Source organism: Dendropsophus ebraccatus, chromosome 1 (genome assembly GCF_027789765.1).
Source record: "Dendropsophus ebraccatus isolate aDenEbr1 chromosome 1, aDenEbr1.pat, whole genome shotgun sequence".
Taxonomy (NCBI): domain Eukaryota; kingdom Metazoa; phylum Chordata; class Amphibia; order Anura; family Hylidae; genus Dendropsophus; species Dendropsophus ebraccatus.
The window spans coordinates 214,092,295-214,109,848 of NC_091454.1; the positions used below are offsets into that span (position 1 = coordinate 214,092,295).

At 44.7% G+C, this 17,554-nt stretch overlaps 1 protein-coding gene across 3 annotated transcripts in view; it reads right to left on the bottom strand.

Annotated features, from left to right (window-relative positions):
- Window positions 1-17,554, bottom strand: part of MAST1 (microtubule associated serine/threonine kinase 1) — a 57,566-nt gene that overhangs the window by 21,981 nt on the left and 18,031 nt on the right. For all 3 annotated transcript variants that reach the window (XM_069947599.1, XM_069947591.1, XM_069947583.1), the window contains exons 2-9: window positions 16,761-16,789; window positions 11,272-11,363; window positions 9,641-9,716; window positions 5,726-5,804; window positions 5,207-5,364; window positions 4,994-5,069; window positions 3,480-3,689; window positions 3,304-3,405 (exon numbers count right to left, since the gene is read on the bottom strand). In XM_069947599.1, the coding sequence (XP_069803700.1) occupies window positions 3,304-3,405; window positions 3,480-3,689; window positions 4,994-5,069; window positions 5,207-5,364; window positions 5,726-5,804; window positions 9,641-9,716; window positions 11,272-11,363; window positions 16,761-16,789 (822 nt within the window). The remainder of the gene's footprint in view (window positions 1-3,303; window positions 3,406-3,479; window positions 3,690-4,993; window positions 5,070-5,206; window positions 5,365-5,725; window positions 5,805-9,640; window positions 9,717-11,271; window positions 11,364-16,760; window positions 16,790-17,554) is intronic.

Genomic DNA, 17,554 nt, shown 5'->3' on the forward strand with positions numbered 1-17,554 from the left:
TGGGGGGGGGAGCACAGGGGGGGCTTATTACTATGGGGGAAGAGCACAGGGGGGCTTATTACTATGGGGGAGCACAGGGGGGCTTATTACTATGGGTGGGGGAGCACAGGGGGGCTTATTACTATGGGTGGGGGAGCACAGGGGGGCTTACTACTATGGGTGGGGAGCACGGGGGGCTTATTACTATGGGTGGGGGAGCACGGGGGGCTTATTACTATGGGTGGGGGAGCACAGGGGGGCTTACTACTATGGGTGGGGGAGCACAGGGGGGCTTATTACTATTGGTGGGGGAGCACAGGGGGGCTTATTACTATGGGTGGGGAGCACAGGGGGGCTTATTACTATGGGTGGGGGAGCACAGGGGGGGCTTATTACTATGGGGGAAGAGCACAGGGGGGATTATTACTATGGGGGAAGGGCACGGGGGGTATTACTATGGGGGAAGGGCACAGGTGGGTTTATTACTATATGTGAACAAACCATGGGGGATTATTACTATGGGGGGAGCACAGGGAGGATTAATACTATGGGGGGGGGCAAAGAGGGATTATTACTATATGGAGGCACAGCAGGGGATCCTACATACAGGGGGCAACTCACATACCTACTGACTTTACTGCACAAGACACAAAAGAAGTGGAACTTGTAAAGTGCGAAACCTAAGATGTTTGTCTGGCAGGTTCACAAGAGATGAATTGTTGCTGCAAGAAATCATCATGGTGGACTGGGCCAGATGGAGAGGAAAAGGGAAAGTGATGCCTCAGATCAAAGAAGACATCGCCTGTGAGTCACTGAACTGTTTTTTTTTTGTTTGTTTGTTTTTAGCAGGATTCGCCCTGTAGTCAAAATTACCTAGAAAAGGCCCTGTATATAGTGTCCTATAAAGGCCATGTATATAGTGTCCTATAAAGGCCATGTATATAGTGTCCTATAAAGGCCATGTATATAGTGTCCTATAAAGGCCATGTATATAGTGTCTATAAAGGCCATGTATATAGTGTCTATAAGGGCCATGTATATAGTGTCTATAAAGGCCATGTATATAGTGTCCTATAAAGGCCATGTATATAGTGTCCTATAAAGGCCATGTATATAGTGTCCTATAAAGGCCATGTATATAGTGTCCTATAAAGGCCATGTATATAGTGTCTATAAAGGCCATGTATATAGTGTCTATAAGGGCCATGTATATAGTGTCTATAAGGGCCATGTATATAGTGTCTATAAAGGCCATGTATATAGTGTCTATAAAGACCATGTATATAGTGTCTATAAAGGCCATGTATGTAGTCATATAAACACCATGTATATAGTTTCATATAAAGGCCATGTATATAGTGTCATATAAAGGCCATGTATATAGTCATATAAAGACCATGTATATAGTGTCCTATAAAGGCCATGTATATAGTCATATAAAGACCATGTATATAGTCATATAAAGGCCATGTATATAGTCATATAAAGACCATGTATATAGTCATATAAAGGCCATGTATATAGTATCCTATAAAGGCCATGTATATAGTCTTATAAAGACCATGTATATAGTGTCTATAAAGGCCTTGTATATAGTGTCTATAAGGGCCATGTATATAGTATTCTATAAAGGCAATGTATATAGTGTGTATAAGGGCCATATATATAGTGTCTATAAGGGCCATGTATATAGTGTCTATAAGGGCCATGTATATAGTGTCTATAAGGGCCATGTATATAGTGTCTATAAGGGCCATGTATATAGTGTCTTTAAAGGCCATGTATATAGTGTATTTAAAGGCCATGTATATAGTGTCTATAAGGGCCATGTATATAGTGTCTATAAAGGCCATGTATTTAGTGTCTATAAAGGCCATGTATATAGTGTCTATAAAGGCCATGTATATAGTGTCTATAAGGGCCATGTATAGAGTGTCTATAAGGGCCATGTATAGAGTGTCTATAAGGGCCATGTATATAGTGTGTATAAGGGCCATGTATATAGTGTCTATAAAGGCCATGTATAGAGTGTTCTGTCAGCATGTCTGCGCTGTCACTAGAGATGGCTGTAGGAGAGGCAGGCATTATATAGCCGTCCCCAGATGCTGCAGGAGGCATTATCGGCTGTGACGTCAGGCATCACTGGGGAAATAAAGCTCAGCTGTAAGATATAATGGAGGCTGCGGCTTGTAGGATTATAATGGAGATCCCCCCCCTCCAGAAGATAGTTATTACTGGGAGCCTTATGGATGAGCAGGAGAGACATCAGGGACCATTACAGAAAATAGGAAAGGAATACACAATTATAGTATAAAAGGTGCGGGCAGAGTGCTTGGCAATGCCTATGGGTTACGCTTCATCGCACAGTTACCTGTATGCAGATGGTTCCTGTTCTCAGGAGGTAAAGCGAGTAAATGGTAAGAATTAGCATACTTAAAGGGGTCCTCCAGCTTCAGGTGTCTGATACTGCAGGTCATCCCCGTTCAGATAAATGAAGCTGTGATACCAGACACATGGACAGATGTGACGCTATATCTGGGAGAATAGGCAGAAACTTTTTCCTGATCTTGGACAAGCCCTTTAAGGCAGCTCTGTGTGATCTGATACTGGAGGACAGCGTTATAGGGGGGAGACGCCAAGCTCGGAGATACATATGTTTCTATGATTTGATTCTTCTGTAGGGAATTCTATTTTGGTTATCAATCAGGAGAGGGAGGGGACTGCTTAGGATTGGGAGACAAAACAGGACTCTGTAGGTGGGTGTGGGGGTGCAGGTCTCACAGGCTTTCTGTATGAGTGTGGGGGTACAGGTCTCACAGGCTTTCTGTATGGGGGGCAGGATGGGGTGCAGGACTCACAGGCCTTCTGTATGGGGCAGGACTCACAGGCTTTCTGTATGAGTAAGAGGGTGCAGGACTCAAAGGCTTTCTGTATGAGTGTGGGGGGGGGGCAGGACTCACAGGCTTTCTATATGAGTGTGGGGGTGCAGGACTCAAAGGCTTTCTGTATGAGTGTGGGGGGGGCAGGACTCACAGGCTTTTTGTATGAGTGTGGGGGGCAGGACTCACATGCTTTCTGTATGAGTGTGTGGGGGGGGGGCAGGACTTACAAGCTTTCTGTATGAGTGGGGGGCAGGACTTACAAGCTTTCTGTATTGGCCCTCCTATATACAGTACTGGCAGATCCACCTTAGACCACTGCCTGACAGCCCATTTATCAGGCATTTATTAATACCTCAATGTTAAGAGGTGGAATAAAGGCTAAAACTAGACTAACAGTCTGTAAAATGCCCCAACCCGTCAATACACTAAGCCATGGACCCACCAGGCACTCCAGCAGACGGGCCGGCCGTGAGATGATGATGAGCAGGTTCTTCATTAGTTGGGCGATAAAAGCCACTTCTGAGCCTTCTGAGCGCTCCACGGCCTGCAGAGCACAGAGGGTGTTATGTATGGTCTTATCCAGTCCTCACCATTACATCCTCCCATCCGCCATCTTACATCCTGCAGCAGCTTGTCCAGGTTATCCTGCAGCTGGTAGAAGTATGTACTGGTGATCATCCCCTCCATGCTCCGGGTCAGGCAGTCCCTGGCAAGCTCCACAATTTGGTGATGGATAAAGTTCAGGACACCATCGGCCAGAGGTAGGACATTTTCAGGAGAGAAACTGGAGATGAATACTCGGAGCCTGTCCTCCATCTGGGCTGTGGCCTGGAATCAACAAACATGAGGCATGACACATCATAGTCTGCAAGGGTTACTACTAGCCTGTTTCCCCAAAAATAAGACATCCCCTGAAAAGACCTAGTAGAGGTTTTGCTGAATTGCTAAATATAAGGCCTCCCCGAAAGTAAGACCTAGCAAAGTTTTAGTTTGGAAACATGCCCGCTGAACAGATCAGAGCGCGCAGTTGGGATTCTTTCTAGCCGCCGCCGTTGTCCCCTACCCTTACCGTCCATTGCAGAGCAGCTGCATGCAGTACATGAAGACCGTCACCTGCCGCCAACCCCAATGTTCCCTTTCATGGACGTCACTTGTAAATGTGCAGGCATGGCATCAAGAGGCCTGTCGCCTGCCAACATCCCTGTTGTCCCCTACCACCAGATGTAGAGCTGCACACAGTCTGCTCTTAACCCGCTGCCTGCCGCCATACTGAATGCTGTCCCTGCTGTGCTGTACGAGTGTGCTTTGATGAGCTCCCCCTGGTGGCTGGAAGCTGCCATACTGTACACTGTCCCTGCTGTGCTATACGAGTGTGCTGTGGTGAGCTCCCCCTGGTGGCTAGAAGCTTCCATACTGTACACTGTCCCTGCTGTGCTGTACAAGTGTGCTGTGGTGAGCTCCCCCTGGTGGACGGAAGCGGCCATACCATACACTCTATCCCTGCTTTGCATGTTGTGTTAATTCTTCTTCAAGGATAAGGCATCCCCTAAAAAAAAGACCTAGCAGGCTATGTCCCCATCAATAGGAGCTACTAATACATTTGGCCATACTATATATATATATATATATATATATATACTGAAGTATGAAAAAGTATTTGTCCCTCTTTCAGAAATTATTTTCTATTGTCACAAAAAAAAACCTAAACTTTTTATATGTTAAAGAGACAAATGAAAATGTTTTGATTGGTTGGTTCTGGGTGATCCAATCCTGATCAACTGCTAAAAAGCTACGTGCTCTCCTTCACTCACTCATTATTGCACAAGATGGGCTTCATAGCAAGTCTATGGCCATGCCCACCATGTCCTAGTAATTAGTCAAGTCTGACCTGTTCTGTCCTGCGTCATAAAGACAACCCATTCATTTGAATGGGCACTATGTAATGCTTAAAGTCTCCTGTGGTGGCGCTGCAGGGAAACTAAAAATACTTCCTGTCAGGTATCCCCACACTCTGTGATCAAATTATTATCAAGGATAATGATTGTAATGGGTAGTGATTGTCTAGATTTGGGGATTCCAGGGCCAGGACTATGATGACAATGGCTAGCCAAATGAGATCTCTCCATCCTTACCTTGGGGAACCTTTCTTTATAAACATGGTTCATCATCACGATTTCATTGTCGTAAGAGGAAGGTGATCGACCAGGACTGAGGATAGAAGACAGACAGTGATGTGTTATAGAAGATAGAGGCTATCGCATGACATTATTGGTGGCTCCTTCACTATACGGTCCAATATCCACCATTACAGCACATGGTGACAACCAATGAAGATGGAGACTGACCTTAAACTCCGAGATCGAGGCCTGACCGCAGGTGACCTGCGACCGTCGTCATCTGGGATACTCTCCGTACTGCCAAAATGCTTGGATAGAAAGTGGAGTTCGTCCAAGGTGGGCTGGAATGGTAGCTGGTGAAGGCGTTCCTGAGAAGAGGAGGAGGACTGCGAGGAGGAGAAGGACAGGCCAAGGAAAAGCAAGAAGAACGTGGGTTACGCAGAAAGAGCAAAGAAGATTGTATAAGAGGGGATCAAAGATACAAAAGAACTATTATAAATATAAGTTATGGTGTTTGATGGATCTAGGGAATGATTCCTGGAAAAAAAAATTCACATCCAAGATTTCCCCCTTCTTATGTTATAGAGGGGATGTGGCTGCCATAACCTCGGCTGCTAGAGCAATGAATGGGCAATGAGTATGGCATGCTCTGGGCACCCGCCAGGCACCATTCTTGTTACCCTTTAAACACAACATCCTTTCCTGATATATACAATTTCCAGTAGTTCCCCCCTCCCCCCCACTCACCGATACTGTGGAGCTTGGAGTATTCGTCCCATATCCAGATGATGGAAGAGAAGCAAGAGACCAGCGACGGCCATCAGTCCTGCTGAAAGGGAAGGAGAACCGGTGTATAAATAAACTGCAGCATACAGATCTGATTCCTGAGGAGGTTATAGAACCTCATGTGACCCCAACCTATAATTCTAATAAAGTATCACTGAGTTCTACAAGAGTCACATGCTGTTGACCTCAACTATCAATGGCTCACAGACATGGAAGCTTTGGTGTACCATTGTTCTGGAGCACAGACATGGAAGCTTGGGTGTACCATTGTTCTGGAGCACAGACATGGAAGCTTGGGTGTACCATTGTTCTGGAGCACAGACATGGAAGCTTTGGTGTACCATTGTTCTGGAGCACAGACATGGAAGCTTTGGTGTACCATTGTTCTGGAGCACAGACATGGAAGCTTGGGTGCAGGGCCGGCGTCAGCACCCGGCTTACTCGGGCAAATGCCGGGGCCCACGGGCCCTCAGGGGGCTCCCCGGCACTTGCCCACCGGAATGATTAGCGACCGGAGCAATGCCGCCCGCATCCCTGCCGCCCGGTGAAGGGATGCATCCCCAGATTGGTGGACCGACGGTTTCACACCGGCGGCCCTCTGCAGCTGTTGTGAACAGCGCGGCCGGCCGCCGCGCTACTCACTCAGCTGCTCTGCCCGGCCCGCTCTGCCCCTAAAGATCCCCCTCTGTGTAGCAGACGTGCCACACGCAGGCACGTCTGCAGTACTCCCCTGACGGCTGACGTCACTTCCTGGACGCGCCGCAGAGGATCCAGGAGGGCAGAGCAGAAGACGCCGCCGGGAACAGGAAAAAGAAGAAGACGGCGCTGCTGGGGATTGATGTGGCAGAGACAGATGAATATTGTTTTTTATTTGTTTCCTACGGGGGCTGCATATTCTATATGGGGATATTACAAAGGGTATGCCGAATCTTTATGGGGATGTTACAAGGGGGGGGGCTATTCTGTATTATGATATTACAAGGGGGTGGAGTATACATGGGCATATTACAAAAGGAGGGGGGACTATTGTATATGGGCATATTAAAAGGGAGGGGGGACTATTGTATATGGGCATATTACAAAGGGAGGGGGGACTATTGTAAATGGGCATATTACAAAGGGAGGGGGGACTATTGTATATGGGGGCACCAATGTGCTGGACCAAAGAACCTAAAATGCTTCTCTGACAGATTCTGGAAAGAAGAGTCGTGGCTTGGGCCTGATGGAAAGAAAAAGAAAACTGAACAACTCTGATCAGGGAAGACATCACCTGTAAGTCACTGAATATCCAAAAGTCCAAAAGCGCAACATTTTAACTACTACTTAGAGCCCTTCTCAAGTATGCCAGAGAATGTCTATTTACTATATGGGGCAATGAGGGGGTCTAACTATACCTGCTATTTTAGTGTCGCCACATGATTTGCTCCACAAAGGGGCCCGCTGAGCCTCTGTCGCCCAAGGGCCCACAAAAACCTGGAGCCGGCCCTGCTTGGGTGTACCATTGTTCTGGAGCACAAACATGGAAGCTTTGGTGTACTATTGTTCTGGAGCACAGACATGGAAGCTTTGATGTACCATTGTTCTGGAGCACAGACATGGAAGCTTTGGTGTACCATTGTTCTGGGAACACTGACATGGAAGCTTTGGTGTACCATTGTTCTGGAGCACAGACATGGAAGCTTGGGTGTACCATTGTTCTGGAGCACAGACATGGAAGCTTTGGTGTACCATTGTTCTGGAGCACAGACATGGAAGCTTTGGTGTACCATTGTTCTGGGAACACTGACATGGAAGCTTTGGTGTACCATTGTTCTGGAGCACAGACATGGAAGCTTTGGTGTACTATTGTTCAGGCTCACAGACATGGAAGCTTTGGTGTACCATTGTTCTGGAGCACAGACATGGAAGCTTTGGTGTACCATTGTTCTGTGATCACTTGTGGAACCTCAGCTGAAGGGTTCTATTACATTGGTTTCCATATTAACAATGAGTCATTGTTCTTATGTTCTAGGTCAACATTTCTGTGTGACATGTTCTGTGACCCCAAGTGTCAAAGTGTTATCAGTGTAGGACCCCAAGTGTCAGTGTGTTATCAGTGTAGGACCCCAAGTGTCAGTGTGTTATCAGTGTAGGACCCCAAGTGTCAGTATAATATCAGTGTAGGACCCCAAGTGTCAGTATAGTATCAGTGTAGGACCCCAAGTGTCAGTGTGTTATCAGTGTAGGACCCCAAGTGTCAGTGTGTTATCAGTGTAGGACCCCAAGTGTCAGTGTGTTATCAGTGTAGGACCCCAAGTGTCAGTGTGTTATCAGTGTAGGACCCCAAGTGTCAGTGTGTTATCAGTGTAGGACCCCAAGTGTCAGTATAGTATCAGTGTAGGACCCCAAGTGTCAGTATAGTATCAGTGTAGGACCCCAAGTGTCAGTACATTATCAGTGTAGGACCCCAAGTGTCAGTGTGTTATCAGTGTAGGACCCCAAGTGTCATTGTGTTATCAGTGTAGGACCCCAAGTGTCATTGTGTTATCAGTGTAGGACCCCAAGTGTCAGTATAGCATCAGTGTAGGACCCCAAGTGTCAGTATAGTATCAGTGTAGGACCCCAAGTGTCAGTATAGTATCAGTGTAGGACCCCAAGTGTCAGTGTGTTATCAGTGTAGGACCCCAAGTGTCAGTATAATATCAGTGTAGGACCCCAAGTGTCAGTATAGTATCAGTGTAGGACCCCAAGTGTCAGTGTGTTATCAGTGTAGGACCCCAAGTGTCAGTGTGTTATCAGGGTAGGACCCCAAGTATCAGTGTGTTATCAGTGAAGGACCCCAAGTGTCAGTGTGTTATCAGTGTAGGACCCCAAGTGTCAGTGTGTTATCAGTGTAGGACCCCAAGTGTCAGTATAGTATCAGTGTAGGACCCCAAGTGTCAGTATAGTATCAGTGTAGGACCCCAAGTGTCAGTATAGTATCAGTGTAGGACCCCAAGTGTCAGTACATTATCAGTGTAGGACCCCAAGTGTCAGTGTGTTATCAGTGTAGGACCCCAAGTGTCATTGTGTTATCAGTGTAGGACCCCAAGTGTCATTGTGTTATCAGTGTAGGACCCCAAGTGTCATTGTGTTATCAGTGTAGGACCCCAAGTGTCAGTATAGCATCAGTGTAGGACCCCAAGTGTCAGTATAGTATCAGTGTAGGACCCCAAGTGTCAGTATAGTATCAGTGTAGGACCCCAAGTGTCAGTGTGTTATCAGTGTAGGACCCCAAGTGTCAGTATAATATCAGTGTAGGACCCCAAGTGTCAGTATAGTATCAGTGTAGGACCCCAAGTGTCAGTGTGTTATCAGTGTAGGACCCCAAGTGTCAGTGTGTTATCAGGGTAGGACCCCAAGTATCAGTGTGTTATCAGTGAAGGACCCCAAGTGTCAGTGTGTTATCAGTGTAGGACCCCAAGTGTCAGTGTGTTATCAGTGTAGGACCCCAAGTGTCAGTATAGTATCAGTGTAGGACCCCAAGTGTCAGTATAGTATCAGTGTAGGACCCCAAGTGTCAGTATAGTATCAGTGTAGGACCCCAAGTGTCAGTATAGTATCAGTGTAAGACCCCATGTGTCAGTGTTTTTTCAGTAATGATTCTGATGCAATATCTACCAGGTGTTATTTATACTCCTGCATAGTTGCACAGGAGTGTTTCCGCCCCCTTTAGGTAATTGCCGGCTCTGCACTACACCCATAGCTGCTCTACTACTGTCACCCACTAGAGACGTCAAGAACAGAGCCAGGGCTACATTCAGTTCCTGAAATTGGGTAATAATTTAGTATCCTGATAATTACCCATAAATATACCACCCCAGTCAGTGATGGCCATGTACTATGAACTTCTATTACCTGCGAGAAGATGCAAATGAGAAATGAGCAGCTGCACTCGGGGAAAAATTGCGAGGACTGTCCATAGGGCTTCCCCCTGAAATGAGAGCGGATATAGGTTAGATACGGTCACGTCACATACACACTGTATGTCACCCTGTAATAGGAAAGAACAGACCATCTAAATAGGTTATATTTGCCTCAGGTGTTCTGGGGTCACTATTACCCCCATGTTCAGGGGAAGGTGTTCATAAAGGAAGGTGCAATTCTTCTCAATGACTACAACTACACAGATATTTTATATATTATGTACAGGAGATACCCAGGTTATACCAGCTGTATATATATATATATATATATATATATATATATATATATATATATATAAATAATTATATACAGGAGATACCCAGGTTATACCAGCTGTACATATAACATTATATACAGGAGATACCCAGGTTATACCAGCTCTATATATATAATTATATACAGTAAATACCCAGGTTATACCAGCTGTACATATAACATTATATACAGGAGATACCCAGGTTATACCAGCTGTACATATATATTTATATACAGTATATACCCAGGTTATACCAGCTGTACATATATATTATATACAGGATATACCCAGGTTATACCGGCTGTACATAAATACTTATATACAGGAGATACCTAGGTTATACCAGCTGTACATATATAATTATATACAGGAGATCCCCAGGTTATACCAGCTGTACATATATAATTATATACAGGAGATCCCTAGGTTATACCAGCTATACATATATAATTATATACAGGATATCCCCAGGTTATACCAGCTGTACATATATAATTATATACAGGAGATACCCAGGTTATACCAGCTGTACATATATAATTATATACAGTATATACCCAGGTTATACCAGCTGTACATATATATTATATACAGGATATACCCAGGTTATACCAGCTGTACATATATATTATATACAGAATATACCCAGGTTATACCGGCTGTACATATATACTTATATACAGGAGATACCCAGGTTATACCAGCTGTACATATATACGTATATACAGGAGATACCCGGGTTATACCTGCTGTACCTATATAATTATATACAGGAGATACCCAGGTTATACTAGCTGTATATATATAATTATATACAGGAGATCCCCAGGTTATACCAGCTGTACATATAACATTATATACAGGCGATACCCAGGTTATACCAGCTGTACATATATATTATATACAGGAGATACCCAGGGTATACCAGCTGTACATGTATATTATATATGGGAGATACCCAGGTTATACCAGCTGTACATGTATATTATAAACGGGAGATACCCCCCCCCCCCCCCGACTGACCACTAAACGGTCAAGTGAAGTCATAACTACATAACTTCTAGCTCTGGTCAGGAGTGCTTGCAGTTAAAGGGACATTTGCAAAACCCAGGAGACCAGCAGGGCCACCCGGTGCTGCAAATGATGACGGCTCAGGGGGCCCAGTGTATTGCAGGAGCAGGCCATGGGGCCCCCTGATGCGGCGGGCCCCATAGCAGCCGCTATGGCTGCTATAGTGGTAGTTACGCCCCTGATACCGGCTGTATATATAATGATATACTATATGTAACATATAGGGACTACTTACCGATGTGACCGGGCAGGGGGGAGTGCGGTCGGGGCAGGGTGGGGGAACTGCTGCTTGTGAGGATTAAACTCTTCCGGTTGCTGCTCCTGCAACTACATAATAAAGCAGTGATCTGTAGGGCCGTATACTCCTCCTGTACATTATATACAGCATTTACTGTATGTTAGAGGAACAAAGGCCCTGGAAATGCGTCTGGCTGACAGAGCGCCGGGAGATGAGCGCAGACACACAGTCTGGAATCACAGACGAGACAGCTCAGCTGGCAGATACAAGTCACAGCGTGACACCCCAGGGGAGACCCGGGACATGCTTACACTCCCACATACATGTAGTATGCCAGGCGCACACACAACCGCAGACAGACAGCTATGAATAATACATCATTCACCATTCTCTAACACTGAGTGTCAGCTCTCCTGGTCAGAAACCCCAGCCTCAAAGACTCAGCAGATGCTGGACTACATCTACATACATGGTATAGGTCTCCAGTATCCAATCTGATCACAAAACTAACCATAGACGCAACGCGTTTCAATCCGAGACATGTATTGATGAGGCTATGAAGATGCCTATAAGTCACCTACATAACCCTATGTAACTCAGCCCTGCTGCATTATCTCACCACCGGACACTACAACCACATCCACACAAAGACATCATATACAGGAGATTCGACCCCTGCTCTCCCCCATCCTCGCCCACAGTACCTCTTGGTCCGCCTAAACATGGCGGTGGTTGTGGTAGGTGACCTCGTCCAGGTGAGTATACCAAAGCCGGAGAGGGAGGATAATGGGATACGATGGTCAGAGACAGATGAGGAAGGACATGATGGGGGGAAGGCAATGGGGATGATAGGACGTAAGATAGCGGGAGGACAGACAAAGATGAATGGACGCAGGGACAGGAGAAGGAGCCGGGGTGAGGATGCCGAGATGGTGGAGAGAGCCGGTGATCAGGTGGAGACCGGCATTGGATCCTCAAGGCATGAACAATGGAGGAGGAAAGATCCGGGAGAAGGGGAGGAAGAACTGCGGAGAAGAGGGGAGAGCGAGGGACGGAGGAGAGAGAGATGACAAGGATATTCTGAGGGCGAGCGGAGGGAAAAGGAAACAGCAGAGCGATCTGCAGACGGGAGGGGGAGCAGACGGAAGATGGAGAGGTGTGTGTGTCTGAAGATATGCTTCCTAATGCTACTGTGTGTGAGTCATCTATAACGTGTGTGTGTACTGCCGTGTCACATCTATAATGTATATGTCTGTACTGCTGTGTCATATATCTATAATGTGTGTGTACTGCTGTGTCACATATCTATAACGTGTGTATACTGCTGTGTCACATCTTTAACATGTGTGTGAGTACTGCTGTGTCACATCTTTAACATGTGTGTGAGTACTGCTGTGTCACATCTTTAACATGTGTGTGAGTACTGCTGTGTCACATATCTATAACACGTGTGTACTGCCGTGTCACATATCTATAACGTGTGTGTACTGCCGTGTCACATATCTATAACATGTGTGTACTGCCGTGTCACATATCTATAACATGTGTGTACTGCTGTGTCACATATCTATACCATGTGTGTACTGCTGTGTCACATATATATATAACATGTGTGTACTGCCGTGTCACATATCTATACCATGTGTGTACTGCTGTGTCACATATATATATAACATGTGTGTACTGCCGTGTCACATATCTATAACGTGTGTGTGTGTACTGCTGTGTCACATATCTATAACGTGTGTGTACTGCTGTGTCACATATCTATAACACGTGTGTACTGCTGTGTCACATATCTATAACGTGTGTGAGTACTGCTGTGTCACATATCTATAACGTGTGTATGGCTGTGTCACATATCTATAACGTGTGTGTACTGCTGTGTCACATATCTATAACATGTGTGTACTGCTGTGTCACATATCTATAACGTGTGTATGGCTGTGTCACATATCTATAACGTGTGTGTACTGCTGTGTCACATAACTATAACATGTGTGTACTGCTGTGTCACATATCTATAACGTGTGTACTGCCGTGTCATATATCTATAACGTGTGTGTGTGCGTGCTCTGCCGTGGCACATACCTATAACGTGTGTGTGTGTGCTCTGCTGTGTCATATATCTATAACATGTGTGTGTACTGCTGTGTCTTTTATCTATAACGTGTGTGTGCGCTGGCATGTCACATATCTATATCGTGTGTGTGCTGCTGTGTCACATATCTATAACGTGTGTGTACTGCTGTGTCACATATCTATAACATGTGTGTACTGCTGTGTCACATATCTATAACGTGTGTATGGCTGTGTCACATATCTATAACGTGTGTGTACTGCTGTGTCACATAACTATAACATGTGTGTACTGCTGTGTCACATATCTATAACGTGTGTATGGCTGTGTCACATATCTATAACGTGTGTGTACTGCTGTGTCACATATCTATAATGTGTTTGTGTACTGCAGTGTCACATATCTATAACGTGTGTGTACTGCTGTGTCACATATCTATAACGTGTGTGTGTACTGCTGTGTCACATATCTATAACGTGTGTGTACTGCTGTGTCACATATCTATAACATGTGTGTACTGCCGTGTCACATATCTATAACGTGTGTGTACTGCCGTGTCACATATCTATAACGTGTGTGTGTACTGCTGTGTCACATATCTATAACGTGTGAGTACTGTTGTGTCACATATCTATAACATGTGTGTACTGCCGTGTCACATATCTATAACGTGTGTGCTGCTGTGTCACATATCTATAACGTGTGTGTATACTGCTGTGTCACATATCTATACCATGTGTGCACTGCTGTGTCACATATCTATACCATGTGTGTACTGCTGTGTCACATATCTATAACATGTGTGTACTGCCGTGTCACATATCTATAACGTGTGTGTGTGTACTGCTGTGTCACATATCTATAACATGTGTATGGCTGTGTCACATATCTATAACGTGTGTGTACTGCTGTGTCACATATCTATAATGTGTTTGTGTACTGCAGTATCACATATCTATAACGTGTGTGTACTGCTGTGTCACATATCTATAACATGTGTGTACTGCCGTGTCACATATCTATACCATGTGTGTACTGCTGTTTCACATATCTATAACATGTGTGTACTGCCGTGTCACATATCTATAACGTGTGTGTACTGCTGTGTCACATATCTATAACGTGTGTGTACTGCCGTGTCACATATCTATAACGTGTGTATGGCTGTGTCACATATCTATAACGTGTGTGTACTGCTGTGTCACATATCTATAATGTGTGTGAGTACTGCTGTGTCACATATCTATAACGTGTGTATGGCTGTGTCACATATCTATAACGTGTGTGTACTGCTGTGTCACATATTTATAATGTGTTTGTGTACTGCAGTGTCACATATCTATAACGTGTGTACTGCTGTGTCACATATCTATAACGTGTGTGTACTGCTGTGTCACATATCTATAACGTGTGTGTACTGCCGTGTCACATATCTATAACGTGTGTGTACTGCCGTGTCACATATCTATAACGTGTGTGTGTACTGCTGTGTCACATATCTATAACGTGTGTGTACTGCCGTGTCACATATCTATAACGTGTGTGTACTGCTGTGTCACATATCTATAACGTGTGTACTGCCATGTCATATATCTATAACGTGTGTGTGTGTGTGTGTGCGTGCTCTGCCGTGTCACATACCTATAACGTGTGTGTGTGTGCTCTGCTGTGTCATATATCTATAACATGTGTGTGTACTGCTGTGTCTTTTATCTATAACGTGTGTGTGCGCTGGCGTGTCACATATCTATATCGTGTGTGTGCTGTTGTGTCACATATCTATAACGTGTGAGTACTGCTGTGTCACATATCTATAACGTTTGTGTACTGCTGTGTCACATATCTATAACATGTGTGTACTGCTGTGTCACATATCTATAACGTGTGTGTACTGCTGTGTCACATAACTATAACGTCTGTGTACTGCTGTGTCACATATCTATAACGTGTGAGTACTGTTGTGTCACATATCTATAACGTGTGTGTGTACTGTTGTGTCACATATCTATAACATGTGTGTACTGCTGTGTCACATATCTATAACATGTGTGTGCTGCTGTGTCACATATCTATAACGTGTGTGTACTGCTGTGTCACATATCTATAACGTATGTGTACTGCCGTGTCACATATCTATAACGTGTGTATGGCTGTGTCACATATCTATAACGTGTGTGTACTGCTGTGTCACATATCTATAATGTGTGTGAGTACTGCTGTGTCACATATCTATAACGTGTGTATGGCTGTGTCACATATCTATAACGTGTGTGTACTGCTGTGTCACATATCTATAAGGTGTTTGTGTACTGCAGTGTCACATATCTATAACGTGTGTACTGCTGTGTCACATATCTATAACGTGTGTGTACTGCTGTGTCACATATCTATAACATGTGTGTACTGCTGTGTCACATATCTATAACGTGTGTACTGCCGTGTCATATATCTATAACGTGTGTGTGTGCGTGCTCTGCCGTGGCACATACCTATAACGTGTGTGTGTGTGCTCTGCTGTGTCATATATCTATAACATGTGTGTGTACTGCTGTGTCTTTTATCTATAACGTGTGTGTGCGCTGGCATGTCACATATCTATATCGTGTGTGTGCTGCTGTGTCACATATCTATAATGTTTGTGTACTGCTGTGTCACATATCTATAACGTGTGTATGGCTGTGTCACATATCTATAACGTGTGTGTACTGCTGTGTCACATATCTATAACGTGTGTGTGTACTGCTGTGTCACATATCTATAACGTGTGTGTACTGCTGTGTCACATATCTATAACGTGTTTGTACTGCCGTGTCACATATCTATAACGTGTTTGTACTGCCGTGTCACATATCTATAACGTGTGTGTGTACTGCTGTCACATATCTATAATGTGTGTGTGTGTACTGCTGTGTCACATATCTATAACGTGTGTGCTATCACTTGTATGTACCAAACCTAGAACATGTGTGGGCATTTACTGGTTAAATGTCACAGACCTAGAACATGTGTAATACAGGATATCTAGATCATATGTGTGCAATGTAGCTTGTTGGTCACAGACCTTAATATGTGTCCATTATTGACTGTGAGATAATACATGTACATATGTTACATTCATGTTACAGGGTATGGATCTGCAGCAGCTTGTATGTCACAGACCTAGAACATATGTGTGTACTATACATGATAAACTATATACTCTCCTAATCCAGCTCTATACATGAAGACCCGTATACCCCCATGTCCAGCTCTATACATTCTAACCTATATACCCCCCATATCCACCTCTACTCATGATATACATTATGCCCTACAAGCTAATGCGAATTCAGCCGCTATCCCATACTGCCATTCACTCCACACATCCACCCCCTGCCCCGTATGTACACAGACCCTGGGCACTTACCCGCTGCTCTTCCGGGGCAGGGGCAGATCCTGCAGCAACAAGAAGAATACAGGAAGAATAAATTAGCAGATATATCATTCATCTTATCTTTTATTTACAGCAGGCTGTAAAATGAGATGTTTCCTGAAAGGTGTGCCTAAAGTGCTGACATCTAGAGGCCAACATAGAAAGTGCACTTTTAAAAAAAAATTATTTTCTAGTGACGTTGTCTCTAATATGAATGCATAATGCATCATCTACCACTTGATCTGCCTATAAAGTCATCATCTATAGCCACGTTCACATTGTAAACCCTGCAGCGGATCCTCACACAGATAGAAATCTTTCCTCACAGTCCCCTTTAAATTAAAATCTGTCATATTCCCATATTCCCAAACCTTGCTGCATTGGATCTCAGTTTCTAGGGAGACCAGTACGCAGTGTCGAACACGCTGAGACACTCCGGAGAGGGATCAGAGCCAAGTGGAAAACAGCTGCTAGTCCGGGTGGTGAGATCAGTATATACCTATCAGCACTACAGATATAGGGGGCCCTGTATCTAGAATGATTAGGGATGTGGATCAGGGGTTCAGTGCTGCACCCTAGGGTCATGTGGGAGCTTAGTCCTATAGGCTGAAAGCTTTAGTAGACTAGGTTACTAGTTTGACCCCCAGAGGTCACGTGTTGGGGGGGGGGGGGGTATAACTAGGATTCACTCCATAGTGCAGGGGATCAGACATTTTCCCTCTATAGGCTCACCTTGTAATCACGCTAATGCAATGTGGCTGTTTCTAGAAGATTTTATAGGTAAATTG